The 19,924-nt window shown below is 41.0% G+C and overlaps 1 protein-coding gene across 1 annotated transcript in view; it reads right to left on the minus strand.

Annotated features, from left to right (window-relative positions):
- Nucleotides 1-19,924, minus strand: part of EHD4 (EH domain containing 4) — an 86,104-nt gene that overhangs the window by 61,207 nt on the left and 4,973 nt on the right. The window contains exon 2 of the mRNA XM_004010473.5: nucleotides 1,913-2,089. Within this exon, the coding sequence (XP_004010522.2) occupies nucleotides 1,913-2,089 (177 nt within the window). The remainder of the gene's footprint in view (nucleotides 1-1,912; nucleotides 2,090-19,924) is intronic.

Raw genomic sequence — 19,924 nt, forward strand, 5'->3', positions numbered from 1 at the left:
GATTTGAGAAAAAAATAAATGTTAGGGAAGTAAGTCATCTGCCAAAATAAAGCCGACAGCCATTCTCCCTTGTTTTTCCCTGGTGAACAGAGACTTTATAAAATGGGAATTTGAAAAAGGTGGCAGCTTATTTCTTTCTTAAGCCTTTGACAGGCAAAAAGAGAGTAAGACTAAGGACAGTAGTAATGGAAGCAAGGGACTCCAGGTAGACTTTCATGGAGAAGGATCCTGTGCCCTGCACTTGCCAGGGCCTCTGGAATCTTCCAGGGCCAGTTCTGGGACAGGAAGGCTGGCTGTTGCCTGCCTCGTGACCTCGGCCCCTGGGAGGCCCTGCTGGGGGAGCTTCTTGTCCCACTCTCCCACAGCTGTGGTCCACTCATCCTGAGAGACCCCTGGGGTTCACCCTCCAGGGCTCAAGCTCTACTTCTCCTACAAGGAGACACGGTGGTGCAAGCAAGGTTGCTCTGGAGTTGAGAAGCGTGCTTCTTCTAGAGGAGAAACTCTGAAGCTGGAAAAAGTCATCTGGACAGTGTCAGATGGACACTGGACCGTCAGACGGAATTTCTCTGTGACTCCAGCTACATCATCTGTATATTTCTATTCATCCTGATGCGGAGTTCTCTTGCTGCCACTTGGACGCCTTCTTTGATTTGCTCTGGGAGCATAAATTAGCTCTTAGGGGAGAGTACCGATCCCTAGAGAGCTGAGTTTTCACAGAGGGCACCTGCGGAGGTTGCCTGGGCCGCTCTCAGCAGAGCCACTGCACAGCACTCCGGCACGTCTTTCGTCTCATGGTCCTTGTGAACGGCACTCCCTGGAGTTGTGCAATCAGGCGCAACTCTCAGCCTCTGGGAGAACAGCTGTCAGCTGGGAGGATCTGTTCCTTTTTTTTTTTTAAATCTAAAAAGCAGAAATGTAGTTTCAAGTCTTTCATCTCTACTTCCACGTCTCCCTGAAGGCGTTTGGAAGACCACTCCCTGGTTCTGAACCTCCCATAGCTCACTCCCTGCAACCAAAGAGACTCACGTGGTAGACTCATAAAAGAGGAAAATGGGGGAGTAAGGGGAACTCAAAGAAGAAAGAGAAACGGGTTTTTTAAAAAATAGGCTAGGAGTGACAAAAAGGAAGAAGGAGGGGGAGGTAGGAGCAGGGGGTGCCTCAAAGTGCAGAGCCGTGTCCAAGAGAACCCGCGGGCTTGTCCTCTGTCCTGGACCTCACTGCGTCTTGGGAACTCTGGAGAAAGGCAGTACAAATACAACTCTGCTGCAGTCCAGGCAGGGCCTCAGCTATCCTACGACCTCACCTCTGTGAAATAGCGACCATGCAACAGATGTAAAGTTTGGCTGTCCTGCCTCTGTTTCTCCCGCCTGGCTCTAATGAATGAGGATGCAGCTCAAAGCACGGGACTGAGAAGCCAAAGGGACACCCAGCGAGATGCGGTGACTGGTCCTGGAATAACCAAGATTAAATCTGGGTGTCGGGGGAACTTCGGTGGCCCTCTGGGCTTAGTTCTCTGTGTAGGAGGTCCTGGCACACAATGCCTGAGAGTTAGCCATCCAGCCACCATGTAATGTGGCCATCACGAGGAGCTCACTACCCCACAAGGCAACCTGATCCTTTCCCATGAGGTTCAGATTATTAGAAATTTGTTCCTTATACTGTGTGGCCCTGTAATGTCCAATTCTGGGCCTTAGCTCTGTCCTCTGAAGCCACCTAGAGTAGGTATAAATGATCACTTCCTAAGAGAATCTCCCCAATATTTATATGTGATAAGCGTATTTTCTTATAACTTCTTTTTTTCAGAACACACATACTCTGTTTTTCTGGTTTTGAACTTTTACACATAATTGGCAAAGATTCAAAGAACAGCTTTAAACAATGGGTCCAGAGATGGCGGTCTGCTGGTCCTTACCGATTGAGGAAAGCATTTCCAAAGCGACTAAGCTTTCGAAAGGGCTTTTTGGGGTCCACGACTAAAGCATTCCCTGGGGTGTTCCCCTCGGTTTCCCCATACATCACAGCGATGAAGGAGTCGGTGGTAGGCTCTGGCCCGATCCTCATGCCTGGGAAGTCTTGTTCCAGTAAGTATCTGAGAGAGGGGGAAAAAAAAAGAAAACAAACTTAGCATGGTGTCACAAAGCAGGGGGCTAAAAAGCTTGCTGGGGCCACTAATTTGGAACATAATCATTTAAAAACCTGGAATATAACCCTCAAGGAAAAAGAGAATGATTGGCATTGTACTCTTTTGCAAATAACGAATTTTCCGTTTAAAATCTGCAAACCTACTTTCTCTCCAGTGTAAGGAGCCTAGTGAAAGAGGCAGACATGCTGCAGACTTGCTGGGCTTCTCCAAGTGGACCTTAGCTCAGCACAGCAATTCCGGTCATGGCTTCATTGGCACAATAGCTACTACTCCAGAGAGGAGGACGCAGTCAGCGCCTAGGCACCCTGGAAGACCCTGCTCAGGTCCACCTCCTTTAGGGAAGTGTCCCTGTCCCTCAAGCATGTCGGATGCTGCACTTCTCTGTTCGTGGGTCTTGAAGGCAGGCCTATGTCTATGGCCAGATGTATTAATAGTACATTCCCAGCACCCAGCACCATGCCTGTCCACAGAGGGCACCCAGTGCAGCAAATGAAATAAGGAACCACCTCCTTCCTGGTCCCTGGCAATCAATGTGGCCCCACATCCTTTCTTGAGCATTTTACAGCTCCCTGGAAATCCTGGAGGTGGTAATCATGGAAGACAAACTCTAAAGAATTCAGTAGCAACCCAGAGGCTGATAAGAGGAGGGCTCGGATTAGGTATCACCAGGGCCAGCCCTAGCACTCTATGCAAATTGGAAAAAGATGTCCCTTCCTTTAGGCAGACCCAGCCCTGCACCACAGCTCACAGCTTAGTGAGCAGAACTCTAAGCTGGATTTTACCCTCACATATCCCATTGCCCAGGTGCCCGCATGCAGTTAACCTGTATACAGCGGCCTTGGCAGGTGCCATTGAGGGGCCTCGTTCAGGGGCCGAGGAGACAAATTGCTGCGCTACAGCAGCAGTCTCCTAACTTTTTGGCACCAGGAAGCAATTTCGTGGAAGACAATTTTTCCGTGGAAGGTGGTGGGGAGGGGGGATGGTTTGGGGATGATTCAAGTGCATTACATTTATTGTACATTTTATTTCTATTATTAGTACATTAGCTCCACCTCAGATCATGAGGCATTAGATATGGGAGGTTGGGGATCCCTGTGCTAGACTGACATGGCTGGGGTGGGGCAAGGGAGCCAGAGGTAGAGTGGTGGGGAAAGCGCTCTGTGGGAAATGGCTGTGTCCCAGCATGGTTCCTCACCACCCCCACAGGCATAACATTCAGCAGCAGCCACACAGAGCCCCCTCCCTTCCTCCCCACCAAGACTCCCCTTCCATGATGGAGGAACACACTTAGGTGTGTTTATCATATATGGAATGGCAGGGGCTGGGTGGGGGGTGAGGGGGGGACCACTCCCTCCTTCCTTTGCAACCAGGGAGAACATAAAGGAGGGAGGTTTTGGAATACTTTTTACTCATTATCAAGCAACAAATAGAAACACAACACCTTCAGAGGACACTTGGCAGGGACAGTGAATGGGGACCAGGGATGGGGACAGTGGAAGAGAATCCTTGCTTGAGGTGACAGAGCTGTGTCCCTACCCTGCCAGGGAGATGACCCTTCACCCTGGGAGGAGGCTTAAGGGCAGAAACCTGTACAACATTTTCCAGCTCTCCATTCCTACAGCCCACAGTCTACTTGGTCCTAAATCATTTCATTTCTAAAATGTCTTGACTGATCAAATTGAGGTCCAGAACCTATGATTTTATCCCCAGGGATAGAGGGAAAGAAGGGAACTACCAAACATCCAACATCATCCTGACATTTTTCTAAGAATAAGAAATTAAGTCACTCTTTAGACTCATGTTTTCTTTGTAAACAAAACTGAAATTGTTTAGTACTCTCAGCAGGTGGTACTTGAAATGTTTCATTGATCAATTTTTTTTAACATCATTCAAAGCTTCAACATTTCTGTGAACTTGCGGAGCACCAGAATAGACACATCCTTTAAAGACATCCCATAAATTTAGAATAAACGCAAAAAAAAAAAAAAAAATCAGATAATAGCATCCAGCATTTATGAAGTACAGTCAACCCTTGAATAACATGGGTTTGAACTGCACAGGTCCACTTACACATGGCTTTTTTTCAGTAGTAAATACTATAGTACATGAATAAAGCGAGAATGAAGAGATGAGGTTCAAACCCAGCAGCACTGAAAGGAAAAATTTGAGCAGATCCTGAGGTGTGATGCACCGAAACAGGTTACCCATCCAGCCACACGCACGAGGCTGGAAAACTGTGACACTTCTTTTCTTTGGACACCTCAGAGGCATTCCTAAGCTACAAGTTTCAGGGGCTTTGTGGTGTTTTCTGCCATAGCAAGAATTCAAAGGAACAAGAGGCCACAGGAAGACTACAGAAAAGACTCTACCGCAGCCCCCTGCATGGGCATCCTGTGTGCTGGGCTGGGTTTTGTCCCCATTTCCACCTCGCTCTCCTTTTCCTGTGTTCTCAAAGAGAGCTGCCAGCTCTAGCAGTAACTGCTCCAAGACTCTCTAGCCAAGTCATCAACGAAAAACAAGACAGACATTTGGATTCCAAGCAGCTGATAGAAGGGGTGGTGGGGAAGACAGGCAGTGGACCTGACATCACTTTGTCCGTCTGCTGAGGGCCATGGTTCAGCCTCATCCAACTGGCTCCTGGCACCCTGCTCAGCCTATGTCAAGGAGTAGCTTTCATGCAAGGATATAGGTAGACAGCGTCTTTCTTTTTCCACTGCTGAGGTTTGACAATTTCTCTTTGACTTTATAGAAAAAATTGTCATTTGTGACACGGGGAAGAAAAACATCTTCAAAACAATAAAAAGTCCTTCAACATCCCCAAGCACCATCTTCTCAAAGATGGGCTTAAGAATAACTAAAAAATAAGCAAATAAACTAGAAAAGGCACATTATTCAATGACAGATACCCAAAATTCAAACCACAAACTCCATCTCCCCTGAGTACTCACCCATGCATTCTGTCTGGGTTTTGCCTGAAACACTTGGGCTTGGAATAGTGGAAAAGGCATTCATTATTTTAGTAATAACACCTCATGTTTGAGAGCTTGTTATGTACTAAAGTCTTTATATGAATGTAACCTATTTCACTGTAAGTTCTTTATGGGGTAGATACTATTTTTATGTCCACCCCCATTTCACAGATGAGAAAACAAAGGCTCAAATAGATTAAATAATTGATTAGAACCTAGGATTTCTTCTTGGTCCTATGAGAGCACTACCTGTCCTAAATCAGACTTGAGAGGCTAGCAGTATCCAACAGGCACATTTGTAGGAAAGGGTTCTGTGAATCATAACAAATATACAAATCTAAGACTTTTTAGTTGGTATTTAATCATTGAGTAAGTAAAAGCAACAAGGCACATATATTTGGGGTGTTTTATGAACATTATTATTGATATTATTTACTTGTTTATTTGGCTACACTGGGTCTGAGTTGCAGCACATAGGATCTAGTTCTCTGATCAGGGATTGAACCTGGGTCCCCTGAATTGGGAGCTTAGAGTCTTGGCCACTGGACCACCAAGGAAGTCCCATGAGCATTATATTTTCATTCTCAAGCCAAATTCTAGAGAAATGGCCTGTGTCATGCTAAACAAGATTTTTAAATATTTGTGCATACATTGGCATCTGTGCAGAGAGTTTTGAGGTTCAATTCATTGCTGTATCTGGGACATTTTTCAAAAGTGCATTTAACTCCAACAATTGTTTCTTTCAGTATTACTAAGGTTTTAAACCATATATGAAGTACAGCTTTTGAGTTCAGCAGAGAAAGTTTTATTTCCTGATTTTTAAATCCAGGTCTGTTAAGTTAAAATGCATAACGATTTTTAACATGTTGGAGGGTTTTACACAATGTATTTTCTATTGATAATACCTGATCCACCATTTCACTAGGAGAGAGACTGAAAAGAAAAAGTTTGTCTTTCAACTCTGATTTGTCCTGAATCTGGAAATGATGCTTTTAAAGCAATTTCCTTTGTCTATCTTCATATTTAATACCAAGAAATGGAAATGGGAGAAGAATCAAACATTTACTATCATAAAACTCTTATTAAAATGGTAAAGAATATATAATTATTTCCTAGCAATGAGTTCTACCACCACCACTGCTTACAGATACCATCAAACAATGGATGAAATTATGTCATACAGTTTATAAGGCAATTTACACATAGGCTTTATCACTTCAGCCTCATTGTTGCTGGAGGAGGTATTTTTAACCCTAGCTTATAGAAGAATAAAACTGTGTTTATGACAAGCTAAGCAGCTTGCAGAGAACATTAATATAGGATGATTAATTCTTAACATGTTGATATATTTCCATCCCATAATTTTATGCAAGTATTATTTTTTCATTATAAAATTGAGATCAAAGCATTTAAACAACTTTGCATCTAGACTTTTCACCATGAGTTATTCCTCATGCCATTAAAAATTGGAAGAAAAAAATTTTTAATGGCTGCATACTATTCTGAAGTGAGTATGTATCAATTTAGTTTGCCATTTCCTTATAGTTGCATAATGAAACAACTTCCCATTTCTTGCTATTAGAAATAATGTTGATAGAAAACAAACTTACGGTTACCAAAAGGGAAAGGGTAGGGGGGAGGGTAAATTAGGAGCTTGGGATTAACAGATACATATTGCTATATATAAATACATAAACTACAAGTGCTATAGTATAGCACAGATAACTATAGTCAATGGCCTATAAAAACATATAATGGAAAAGAATCTTAAAAAGAATTTGCATGTGCACATGTGCGCTCACACACACACACACACACACACACAAGGTCTTCCCAGGAGGCTCAGTGGTAAAGAAACCTCCTGCCAATGCAAGAGATGCAGGTTTGATCCTTTGGTTGAGAAGACGCCCTAGAGAAGGAAATGGCAACCCACTTCAGTATTCTTGCCTGGAAATTTCCACGGACAGAGAAGCCTTGAGGGCTGCAGACTATGGGGTCACAAAGAGTCAGATGCAACTGAACATGTATACATACACATATATATATTGGAATCATTTTGCTATACACTAGAAAGTAACACTGTAAATTAACTATACTTCAAATAAATAAAGCTGAGATAAATATCTCTGGGCAAATATCCACTTAAAAAATTTTTGTTGTTGTTCAGTTTCTAAGTCATGTCCAACTCTCTGCAACCTCATGGACTACAGCATGTTAGGCTTCCCAGTCCTTCACTACCTCCGGGAGTTTGCTCAAATTCAGGTCCATTGTATCAATGATGCCATCCAACTATCTCATCCTCTGTCGCCACCTTCTTCTCCTGCCCTCAATCTTTCCCAACATTAGGGTCTTTTCCAAAAACAATTTTAGCCTATTTATTTATTTTTATTGAAGTACAGCTGATTTATAACATTATATTAGTTTCATGTGTACAGCATAGTCATTTAGTATTTTTACATATTATACTGGGCTTCCCTGGTGGCTCAGAGGTTAAAGCGTCTGCCTGCAATGCAGGAGACCTGGGTTTGATCCCTGGGTCAGGAAGATCCCCTGGAGAAGGAAATGGCAACCCACTCCAGTATTCTTGCCCAGAGAATTCCATGGATGGAGGAGCCTGGTGGGCTACAGTCCATGGGGTCACAAAGAGTCAGACACAACTGAGCGACTTCATTTTTATACTTCATTAAGCTCAGTTCAGAGTCACTCAGTTGTGTCTGACTCTTTGCAACCCCATTGACTGCAGCACGCCAGGCTTCCCTGTCCATCACCAACTCTGAGAGCTTGCTCAAACTCATCGAGTTGGTGATACCATCCAACCATTTCATCCTCTGTAATCCACTTTTCCTCCTGCCTTCAATCTTTCCCAGCATCAGGGTTTTTTCCAGTGAGCCAGTTCTTCACATCAGGTGGCCAGAGTATTGGAGCTTCAGCTTCAGCATTAGCCCTTCCAACAAATATCCAGGACTAATTTCCTTCAGGATGGACTGGTTGGGTCTCCTTGCAGTCCAAGGGACTCTCAAGAGTCTTCTCCAACACCACAGTTCAAAAGCATCAATTCTTCAGCACTCAACTTTTTCTTATGGCACTTAATCCTTCAGTAAAGGTTATTACAAGATAACTTTAAATATTTAATTTTCTTTGAGTTACTGAAAAACTAAGCCAGGCCAGACTTACTTCCATTTTAAAACCCTATGTCTTCCTTAAGTCTGAAACCTAAGTTTTTGTTTCATTTTTGTCTTTCCCTTAATTAAAGCATTGACATATCATTACCAAGACTGCTTGTTCATATGACATCATCCTTGTAACCAATCTACCTACTAAGAGTGTGGAGCAAGAAACTGGAATGGCCTGTTGGACCAAGAATCTGGAATTTGCTGGGTAAAGCCTTTCACAACTCTATTTTTCCAGCTGTGAGTGGAATTTGAATTCCTTGGGGTTGGGATGTGCTGAAGGCACGCTGATGTCTAGTCCATGCCATAATCTGGAGCTATTCCTCTCCACCTTCCATCCTGCTCTGGAAGGAGGGCGGAAGAAAGGGAAAGGAGAAAAAAGGGAAAGGAAGTCTACTGGAAGCAAACATGCTTCCATGAGGAGGGCCCGCATCTGCATCTACACACCCTATCAAGGGGATAACAGCCAGCACATGCCGAGGAAAAGCAAGGCAAGCATCCAAACCAAAAACAGTCCTCACACCAAAAATATATTAAACCCCACACAAGTTATGCAGGGATACTCCCTCATATAAATAGCCCTCCAAGACTACAGAAGATAACTGTTTCTCCTAAACTCATGGAGTAACAGAAATATAAGCACAATGAAGAGGCAGAGGAACCACTCCCAGTTAATACATTACTGACCAGAGGATCTTCCCCAAAACTAATGCCTGTGGCCAGTGATTTGTTATGTAAGTGAACGCTGAAACATCTCTGGTCAATGATGTTCGGGTAACAAAAGACATAGTAGTATGTCTCTGGTCAATAAGTTTTTAAAGACCAGGAGAACTCCCCTGTAGGAACACACAATAAAGCAGACTTCTTCAGTCTAATAAACACTGGGTTCAAAAAAGAAGTAACGAAAATACTGAAGGAATTAAGCTATCCTTAAATTTCTTAAGGAATTAAGAAATGACAATTGCCGTAAAAAGGACCTAGAAACTGTAAGGAGATGACAAGAACAATTAGATAAATAATTTTCTGAGACAAAAGCTGAGCTAAAGGCACTGAACAGAGGAATGAATAATGCAGAAGATCAAATAAGTGATCTGGAAGATAGAATAATGAAAATTACTCAATCAAAACAGCAGACAGAAAGCCAAATGGAAAAAAAAATGAAAGCACTATAAGAGACCTATGGGATAACATAAAGTGGGCTATTCTGCATATAATAGGAATTTAGAAGGAGAAGAAAGAGAAAGGGAGATTGAAAATGTATTTGAAGAAATCATTGCTGAAAACTTCCCAAACCTAAAGAAGGAAACAGATGTCCAGCTACAGAAAGCACAGAGGTCCCAAATAAGACAAACCCAAACAGACCTAGACTAAAACATATTATATTAACAATGGCAAAAATTAAAGATAGAGGATTCTAAATGCAGCAAGAGAGAAAAAAAGGTTAATTACAAGGGAACCCCCATAAGGCTATCAGCTGATTTCTCTACAGAAACACCGCAGGCCAGAAAGTGGAAAAATATACTCAAAGACTTGAAAGGGAAAAACCTGCAACCTAGAATACTCTACCCAGCAAGATTATAATTTAGAATAGGAGGAGAAATAAAGAATTTCCCAGACAAGCAAAAACTAAAAGAATACAGCAATACTAAAACTATCCTAAAAGAAATATTGGAAGGTCTTTAGAGAAGAAAAGCAGAAAGATACAGGAAGGGGGAAGTCACAATTGGAAAGTAAATCACTTAAATTAGCCAGTATTCAGATCAAAAAGAAAAAAAAGAAAAAAAAACCCATTTGTAGAAGCAATGATAAACACAAGTAATAGCAAAAAGATAGACATGAAGATGTAAAAAAGGGGATCAACATCATAAAATGTGTGGGAGGAGAAAAAGAGAAAACAGATTTTCTTTTCAGAATGTGTTTGAGCTTATATGACTATCAATCTAAAACAAGCAGATAAAGGAAAGGGTTAATATACTTGATAAACAGGACAACCACAAATCAAAAATATAAAATAGATTCACAAAAATTAAAGAGAACAGAAGCATAAAAGGAAATCAAACCACAAAAAGAAAAAAAAAAGAAAGGAACAAAGAAGAAACAAAAATCAACTGGGAAACAATGTTTAAAAATGAGAATAAATACGTATGCATCAATAATTACCTTAAATGCCAATGAACTGAATGCTCCAATCAAAAGACACAGAATGGTAGACTAAATAAAAAAACAAGGGCCTACAAATGCTGCCTACAAGAGACCCACCTTCGGACAAAGGACACACAGGTTTAAAGTGACAGGATGGAAAAAGATATTTCATGCAAACAGAAATGACAAGAAAGCAGGAGTTACAATACTATTATCAGACAAAATAGACTTTAAAGCTAAGACTATAAATAAAGATAAAGAAAGACTATATAATGATAACAGGATCAATACAAGAAGAGGATTTTACTCTTATTAACATATATGCACTTAATATAGAAGGACTCAAATATGTAAAACAAATACTAACAGACACAAAGGGAGAAATTGAGAAGAATACAATAATAGTAGACTTTAACACCCCACTCACATCAATGGACAGATCTTCTAGACAGAAAATCAATAAAGCAAGAGATTCTAAATGATACAGTAGAAGTTAGACTAAACATATTTTTAGGACATTATATCTCCCCACAAACACAATACACATTCTTTTCAAGTGCACATGGAACATTCTCTAGGACTGACCACATACTAAGGCACAAAACTAACCACAAATAATTAAGAGTACAGAAATTATTTCAAGCATCTTCTTTGACCACAACAACATGAACTAGAAACCAACCAAGGGAAAATAAGAAAAAAACAATTACATGGAGACTAAACAACATGCTACTAAGAAAACAAGGGGTCAACAAAGAAATCAAAAAGGAAATTAAAAAATATCTTGAGACAAATGACAAAACACAGCTACACAAAATCGAGGGAATGCTGCAAAAGCAGTTCTTAGAGGGAAGTTCATAGCAATATAGGCTTTCTTCAAAAATCTCAATTAAACAACTTAACAAGAACCAGACAAAAAAGAACAAACAAAACCTAAAGTTAGCAGAAGGAGGAAATAATAAACAATGGGGAGGAAAAAATAAAATAGAAATTTAAAAAAGAACAGAAAAAAAATCAATAAATCAAAAAGGGTAAACAAAATTGACAAGTCTCTGGCCAGACTCACCAAGAAGAGAGAGAGAACCCAAATAAAATAAAAAATGAAAAAGGAGAAATTTCAACCAATACCACAGAAATACAAAAAACATAAGAGAATATTATGAACAATTATATACCAACAAATTTTGATAACCCAGAAGAAATGGACAATTTTATAGAAACATACAGCCCACCAAAACCCAATCAAGAAGAAACAGATAATTTAAATAGACCAAATAGACTCTAAAACAAACTCGCTACAAAAGTCCAAGACCAGACAGCTTCACAAGCAAGCTCTACCAAATAAAGAACTTACAGTGATTCTTCTCAAGCTCTTCCCAAACACTGAAGACTAGAGAACACTCACAAAGACATTCTATGTAGCCATAACACCCATAAAATCAGGCAAAGATACCACCAAAAAAGAAAATTACAGGCCAAGGTCTTTGATGAACATAGATGAAAAAATTCTCAACAAAATACTAGCAAACTGAATCGAACAATACCAACATGGTCCAACATGACCAAGTAGGATTGATCCCAAGTTCACAAGAATGGTTCAACATACACAAATCAATCAATGTAATACATCACATTATAAAAGTAAAAAACCACATGATCATCTCAATATAGGCAGAAAAAGCATTTGACAAATTGTTTTTCACAAATTCAACATCAATTCATGATAAAAACTCTCACCAAAGTGGGTAAAGAAGGACTACACCTCAACATAATAAAAGCCATTTATGAAAAAATTACAACCAATATGATACTCAATGGTAATAAGCTAAGAACCTTTCCAATAAAATCTGGAACAAGACAAGTATGCCCACTTTCATGTCTATTCAACATAGTATTGGCAGTCCTAGCCACAGCAATCAGACAAGAAAAAGAAATAAAACGTATCCAAATTGGAAGAGAAGAGGTAAAATTGTCACTATATGCAGATGACATGATATTATATACAGAAAGTCCTAAGGACTCCACACAAAAATTACTGCTCTAATAAATGAATTCAGCAAAGTAGCAGGATAAAAGATTAGCATTCAGAAATTGATGCATTTCTTTACACTAACAATGACATATCAGAAAAGAAGTATATATATATATATATATATATATATATATATATACACACACACACACACACACACATACACACACACACACACCCCTAGGAATAAACCTGACTAAATAGGTGAAAGAATTATATGTTGAGAACTATAAAATATTAATACAAGAAATTAAAGAGGATTCAAAGAAATGGAAAGATAGTATCATGCTCTTAGAAGAATTAGCATTGTTAAAATGGCCATACTACCCAAAGCAATCTACAGATTTAATACAATCCATATCAAATTACCCATGAGATTTTTCATAGAACTAGAACAAATAATCCCCAAATGTATTTGTTGTTCTTGTTGTTTAGTTGCAAAGTTGTGTCTGACTCTTTTGTGACCCCACGGACCTGAGCCCACCAGGCTCCCCTGTCCATGGGATTTCCCAGGCAAGAATACTAGAGTGGGTTGCCATTTCTTTCTCCAGGGGACCTTCCTGACCCAGGGATTGAACCTGTGTCTCCTGCTTGGCAGGCAGATTCTTTACCACTGAGCCACCTGGGAAGCCCCCCATGGCACCATAAAAGGCCCAGACAATACTACAAAGCTACAGTAATCAAAACACTGTGGTTTGGTACAAAAACAGCCATATGGATCAATGGGACAGATCAGAGAGCACAAAAATAAACCCACACACCTACAGGCAATTAATCTTTCACAAAAGAGGTAAGAATATAAAACGGGGAAAAGTCTCTTCAGGAAGTGGTGCTGGGAAAGTTGGACAGATGCATGTAAATCAATGAAGCTGATTTTCAACATGCACAGAAATAAACTAAAAATGGCTTAAAGATCTAAACATAAGACATGATGTCATAGAACTCCTAGAAGTGAGTATAAGCAAACCAGTTTCTGACATAATTCAGACCAATGTTTTCTTAGGCAATAGAAATAATAACAAAAATAAACAAGTGGGACCTAATCAAACTTATGAGATTTGCAGAGCAAAGGAAACCATTAAAAACAAAAACAGACAAATGAACAAAAAATATGTAAAGACAACCTATGGAATGGGGAAAAATATTTGCAAATAATGTGACTGACAAGGGTTTAATCTCCAAAATATACAAACAGCTCATACAACTCAACAACAACAAAATACCCAACCCAATTAAAAACTAGATATTTCTCCTAAGAAAACAAACAAATGGCCAGTGGGCACATGAAAACATGCTCAACATCGCTAACTCTTAGAGAAAAGGAAATTAAAACCACAACGAGGTACCACCTCACACCAGTTAAAATGTCCATCATTAAAAATAAATGCTGTCTACAAATAAATGCTGGAGGGAATATAAATACTATTAGTGGGATAGCTGTGAAAAGAAGAGAAGAGAAAAGCAAAGGAGAAAAGGAAAGATATACCTTTTTGAATGTAGAGTTCAAAGTATAGCAAGGAGAGATAAGAAAGCCATCCTCAGTGATCAGTGCAAAGAAATAGAGGAAAACAATAGAATGGGAAAGACTAGAGATCTCTTCAAGTAAATTAGAGATACCAAGGGAACATTTCATGCAAAGATGGGTTTGATAAAGGACAGAAATGGTATGGACCTCACAGAAGCAGAAGATATTAAGAAGAGGTGGCAAGAATACACAGAAGAACTATACAAAAAAGATCTTTATGACCCAGATAACCATGAGGGTGTGATCACTCACCTAGAGCCAGACATCCTGGAATGCGAAGTCAAGTGGGCCTTAGAAAGCATCATTACAAACAAAGTTAGTGGAGGTGATGGAATTCCAGTTGAGCTCTTTCAAATCCTGAAAGATGATGCTGTGAAAGTACTGCACTCAGTATGTCAGCAAATTTGGAAAACTCAGCAGTGGCTACAGGATTGGAAAAGGTCAGTTTGCATTCCAATCCTAAAGAAAGGCAATGCCAAAGAATGCTCAAACTATTGCACAATTGCACTCATCTCATAAGATAGTATGAGATTCTCCAAGCCAAGCTTCAGCAATACGTGAACCGTGAACTTCCAGATGTTCTAACTGGTTTTAGAAAAGGCAGAGGAACCAGAGATCAAATTGCCAACAACTGCTGGATCATCAAAAAAGCAAGAGAGTTCTAGAAACACATCTACTTCTGCTTTATTGACTATGCCAAAGCCTTTGACTGTGTGGATCACAATAAACTGTGGAAAATTCTGAAAGAGATGGGAATACCAGACCACCTGACCTGCCTCTTGAGAAATCTGTATGCAGGTCAGGAAGCAACAGTTAGAACTGGACATGGAACAACAGACTGGTTCCAAATAGGAAAAGGAGTACATCAAGGCTGTATATTGTCACCCTGCTTATTTAACTTATATGCAGAGTACATCATGAGAAATGCTGGGCTGGATGAAGTACAATCTGGAATCAAGATTGTAAAGAGTCTCTTGATGAAAGTGAAACAGGAGAGTGAAAAAGTTTACTTAAAGCTCAATATTCAGAAAACAAAGATCATGGCATCTGGTCCCATCACTTCACGGCAAATAGATGGGGAAACAGCAGCTGACTTTATTTTTCTGGGCTCCAAAATCACTGCAGATGGTGACTGCAGCCATGAAATTAAAAGACGCTTACTCCTTGGAAGGAAAGTTATGACCAACCTAGACAGCATATTAAAAAGCAGAGACATTAATTTGCCAACAAAAGTCCATCTAGTCAAGGCTATGATTTTTCCAGTAGTCATGTATGGATGTGAGAGTTGGACTATAAAGAAAGCTGAGGGTCGAAGAATTGCTGCTTTTGAGAAGACTCTTGAGAGTCTTTCGGACTGCAAGGAGATCTAACCAGTCCATCCTAAAGGAGATCAGTCCTGGGTGTTCATTGGAAGGACTGATGTTGAAGATGAAAGTTCAATACTTTGGCAACCTGATGCGAACAGCTGACTCATTTGAAAAGACCCTGAGGCTGGGAAAGATTGAGGGCAGGAGGGGAAGGGGACGATAGGATGAGAGGGTTGGATGGCATCACTGACTCAATGCACATGAGTTTGGGTAAACTCCAGGAGTTGGTGATGGCCTGGGAGGCCTGGCGTGCTACTGTTCATGGGGTCACAGAGTCGGACATGACTGAGCAACTGAACTGAAACTGAAGTTCATATAGCCACTTTGGAAAACAGTATGAAGGTTCCTCAGAAAACTAAAAATAGAATTATCATATGATCCAGCAATTCCACCCGTGGGCATATACCTGGACAAAACCATTAATTCAAAGAGATACACACACCCCTATGCTCATAGCAGCATTATTCATAATAGCCAAGATACGTTAACAACCTAAATGTCCATCGATAGATGAACGGAGGAGAGGATGTGGTCTGTATATAGAATGGAACACTACTCAGCCATAAAAATGAAATCATGCCATTTGCAGCAACATGGATGCAGCTAGAGATGGTCATACGAAGTCAAAGAAAGAAAAATACCATATGATATCATATGTGGAATCTAAAATACAACACACATCAATCTATGTACAAAACACAAACAGACTCACAGACATAGAGACGAGACTTGTGGTTGCCAAGGGGGAAGGGGTTGGAGAAGGAATGGAGCGGAAGGCTGGGGTTAGCAGATGTAAGCTATTACACAGAAATGGATAGACAACAAGGTCCTACTGTATAGCACGAAGAACTATATTCAGTATCCTATGATAAACCATAATGGAAAGGAATATAAAAAGAATGTGTTATAACTGAATCACTTTGCTCTACAGCAGAAATTAACACAACACTGTAAACAAATTCTACTTCAATTAAAAAAGTGGGAAAAAATTAAAAACAATGTTCCAAGCTGTACAATAGAATATGACGCAGACATTAGCTATTTTTGAAGATGACTTAATAACACAAGAAACAGTTCATTATGTCATCTTAAGTGAAAAAGGCTGTTTATTAAATTGTATTTATTGCATAATCCCCAGTTTTGTAATCATGACTTCTATGTCTTCATCTATGTCATCTGTTAAAAATGTGAACAGAGTTTGGACCACATGCCATGGAAGGTCCACCACAGTGAGCCTCAGGCTTGACGGTTCCAGAAGATTTCACCAACTGAACATTCATGTAGCAATAGCTCCCAAACATTTCTTGGGAGAGGCTGCCTAAAAATCACCATGAGAGGTAGTTTATAATAACAAAAACAGAATTTTCAGTCTGATCCACAGAGGGTCCACTTCACAAGGTCTGGGATGAGCCCCTGGAATCTGTTTCAGAAGGTCTCCTGGTGACTGTGACCCCCAGACAGATTTAGGAACCACAGCTTTCTAGTTCAGAATTCTCCAAGGTTTTGAAAACCGTGTTTTGAATGTCTTTGGAAGTAAGCATCTACATGTCACTTCTAATCCTCAGGGACTGCTGCCCTTTGTCAGGTAGATGATGTAATCAGTGGACAAGAGGCCAACAGACAGCATCGCCCCAAGCAGGGACTGCTGCCACCAATGCCACACTCAACCTGTCCTGCACCACCCCCGTCCCTCAGAACCCTTGCTCCAAGTCCTGCCTCCTCCTGGGCTTCTGAACCACCAGCTGCTCCCCCTCCACACACCCCTTCTATCAACTTCTAACTGCAGGATCATGATCATCAACCAAACCTCCGGAATGCCTGTGACCAGGGCATGGTTCCTCGCCCTCAGTGCCCAGCTGCTGAGAATTTTCTATATTTGGTGCTTCACCTCCCACTCATTCTTCAACCCACTGTCACCTGGCTTCCATCAGCACCACTTACTGACTCTTGCCAAGGTCACCCTGGCTTCTGACGGCTAATCCACTGGTTCTGCTTCCCTGAGGCAGCTGACGCTGCTGACCACCCCCTCTCTTTCCCTGGCTTTTGTGGGGACTGCCTGCTGTTTCACCTGTCTAGCATCCATTTCCCCTTTTTGATAGCTGTACTCTGAGGAGCCACCTCTCCCCACCATCAGGCCATGAGGCTTAGGGGCTGACCACCCCACTCCAGACATGGATACTCATTCCCTGCAGCTTGAGGGACTGGCTCAAGGATGGGCAGATGGCCAAAGTTGACCCAATGAAACTCAAACTTGAGACTTCTTGCTCAAACTATGGGTGGAGGGGTTCTCTTCTTTCCCACTGGGGTTGCTGAGCTGGCAGAATGTGAGTCTGGAATTGGAGAGGGTCTGCCCGCCCCATGAGCAAGTGCCTGAGAAGGAAGCCAATGTGAGAAGACAGCAGAGCTGAGAGACCAAGTCCTGATGGCACATGGGGTCCCAGGCTGGGTCTGAAGCCAGCACACTCTGGTCCAATCAGTTTCGTGAGAAAAAGTGTATCTTTTTACTTAAGGCTTTTTAAGTTGAGTTGCTGTCACTTGCAACCAAAAGAGTCCTAAGATGGCTCGGAACCACCATCCTTCCCTGGCATCACCTCCACCTCCGTGGTGATATTTTCCCTAGCACCTCCACAAGGTCCCCTTCCTTTCATTCCAGACCCACATGTCCGACCCTTCTTGGACTCTACACCTGGGTGTCCACTTATGCACAGGCTTAAACCTAAACTCATAAGTATGCCCCATTCTTCCTCGCCTCAGTGGACAGCTCAATCACCCAACTGGTTAACAAAACTTGGGCCTCACCACGGATACTTTCTCACTTTCACTTCCCTATCCGCTTGTGGCTGCGAATTTTTGCTCATTCCGCTGGGTTCAGCTTCCAAGTTGTATCCCCGGATGCCTTTTCCAATCTCCAAACCTGCATGAAGGGTCCCTCCTATGCTCCCACCCCAGCCTGTGCTTTGTCACAGCTCTCGTCACCCAGAGCCCTGAGGGCTTGATCCTCTTCCATAGTCTGGGATAGCTGGGCCCATCCCTGACATCAATACTATTTGAGGAAAGGAATACTAGGCTGTGTAGGTATGAGCTTACATTGTATACTGTAAATACAGTCTATATAGTGAAAGTTAAATACTTCAGTATTTCAGAAAGATCTGCAAAAGGCATGGTATTTGGCACACAAGACTATGATTTTTGGGGTCTAGCACTTGAATGAGGGTAAGAACCACCCAACTGGGCCCCCAGTGTTTCCCTAGAGGAATTTTTCTTTTTCAATGGGTGAACCAGCCTGCCTTCTATTGAGTAGCTTCACTTCTCTTTAACAGCTGAATCTAGAGCTTATCAAAGGAAGAGAGTAGAGCTTTGTCCTTAAAATCTATTTCTTCCCTTTTTTGAAAACCGAACACTTGCCTGCTTCCAACTTTCTGATACTTTTCATATTCTTCATTATTTCTTACAAATCACAGAACATAGTTTTCTTTGGGCACAACTGCAAGCTCTTCCTACAAGGACCTGCCATCCATCTATCCACCTGGGTATTTCCTGGGTCTTGCCTGTGGCAGGCCTGAGAGAGCTCCTCGTCTGGTTTGAGTTCCTCTCAAACAGGCCTGGGCTCCCTTCTACCATCTCTGGAGCACTTTCTTTGAGAGAAAAGGAGGAAGCAAAATAATAGCTGAGTAGTTCTGCTTTTTGTTAACGTTCCAACAAGAGTCCCAGGCTTCAGTCTATTGCTTCCTGATTCTTTTTCTTGTTCTGATCATACCTAAAAAGGCTTTTTTTTTTTTTTTTCTGTCTGAGGGGGCATATTGTCTCGGCCCCCTCACTTCAGCTTCTTAGTGCTTCGTATTATCCACCAACCTTGTTTTCATCCTTGTCCATGGAACCCCTGCCTGCCTTTTCCCTATTAATGCTATATTTAATATTCAAAGTTTTAAAACGTAACTGCTTATCAAGCGTTTTATAGGAAAACATCACACCGTGATTTTACTCACCTGAGCATTATGAAGAATGAACGTTTATACACTCACAAGGACACACAAAGAAAAAAACAAATAGGGATTGTAGTGGTGGCTATCGTACACTGCTTCTTCTCAGATCTACTCCTTAGTTCCTTCTGTCCTTGGTTTTCTTTTAGCTTATTTCCACTTTTTTGTGTTTTCTTTCAGGCATCCATTTTCATTTTAAATTACTGCACAGATGCAGAAATTACTTGATGGGCACTAACTGTAGAATTTATGGAAATTAAATCATAGGATGCTTAATACTGAAAGACTGAATTGTTTCATAATTTTATTGAGATATTCATATACCATAAAATTCACCCTTTTAAAGGGCACAATTCTGTGGTTTTTAGTGTCCTCACAAAGTTGTACAACTACCTACCTCTATCTAACTTCAGAACATTTTTATCACTCAAAAGGGAAACCCTGTACCCATTAGAAGTCACTTTCTATTCTTCTTGCAATGTGGATATCCCATTGTCCCACTATCACTTGTTGAAAGGTATATTTCCCCCCACTGAAGTGTCTTAAAACCCTTGTAAAAACAAATGTATCAAGCATGTATTGGCTAATTTCTGAAT

This window comes from Ovis aries, chromosome 7 (assembly GCF_016772045.2).
Source record: "Ovis aries strain OAR_USU_Benz2616 breed Rambouillet chromosome 7, ARS-UI_Ramb_v3.0, whole genome shotgun sequence".
Lineage (NCBI taxonomy): Eukaryota > Metazoa > Chordata > Mammalia > Artiodactyla > Bovidae > Ovis > Ovis aries.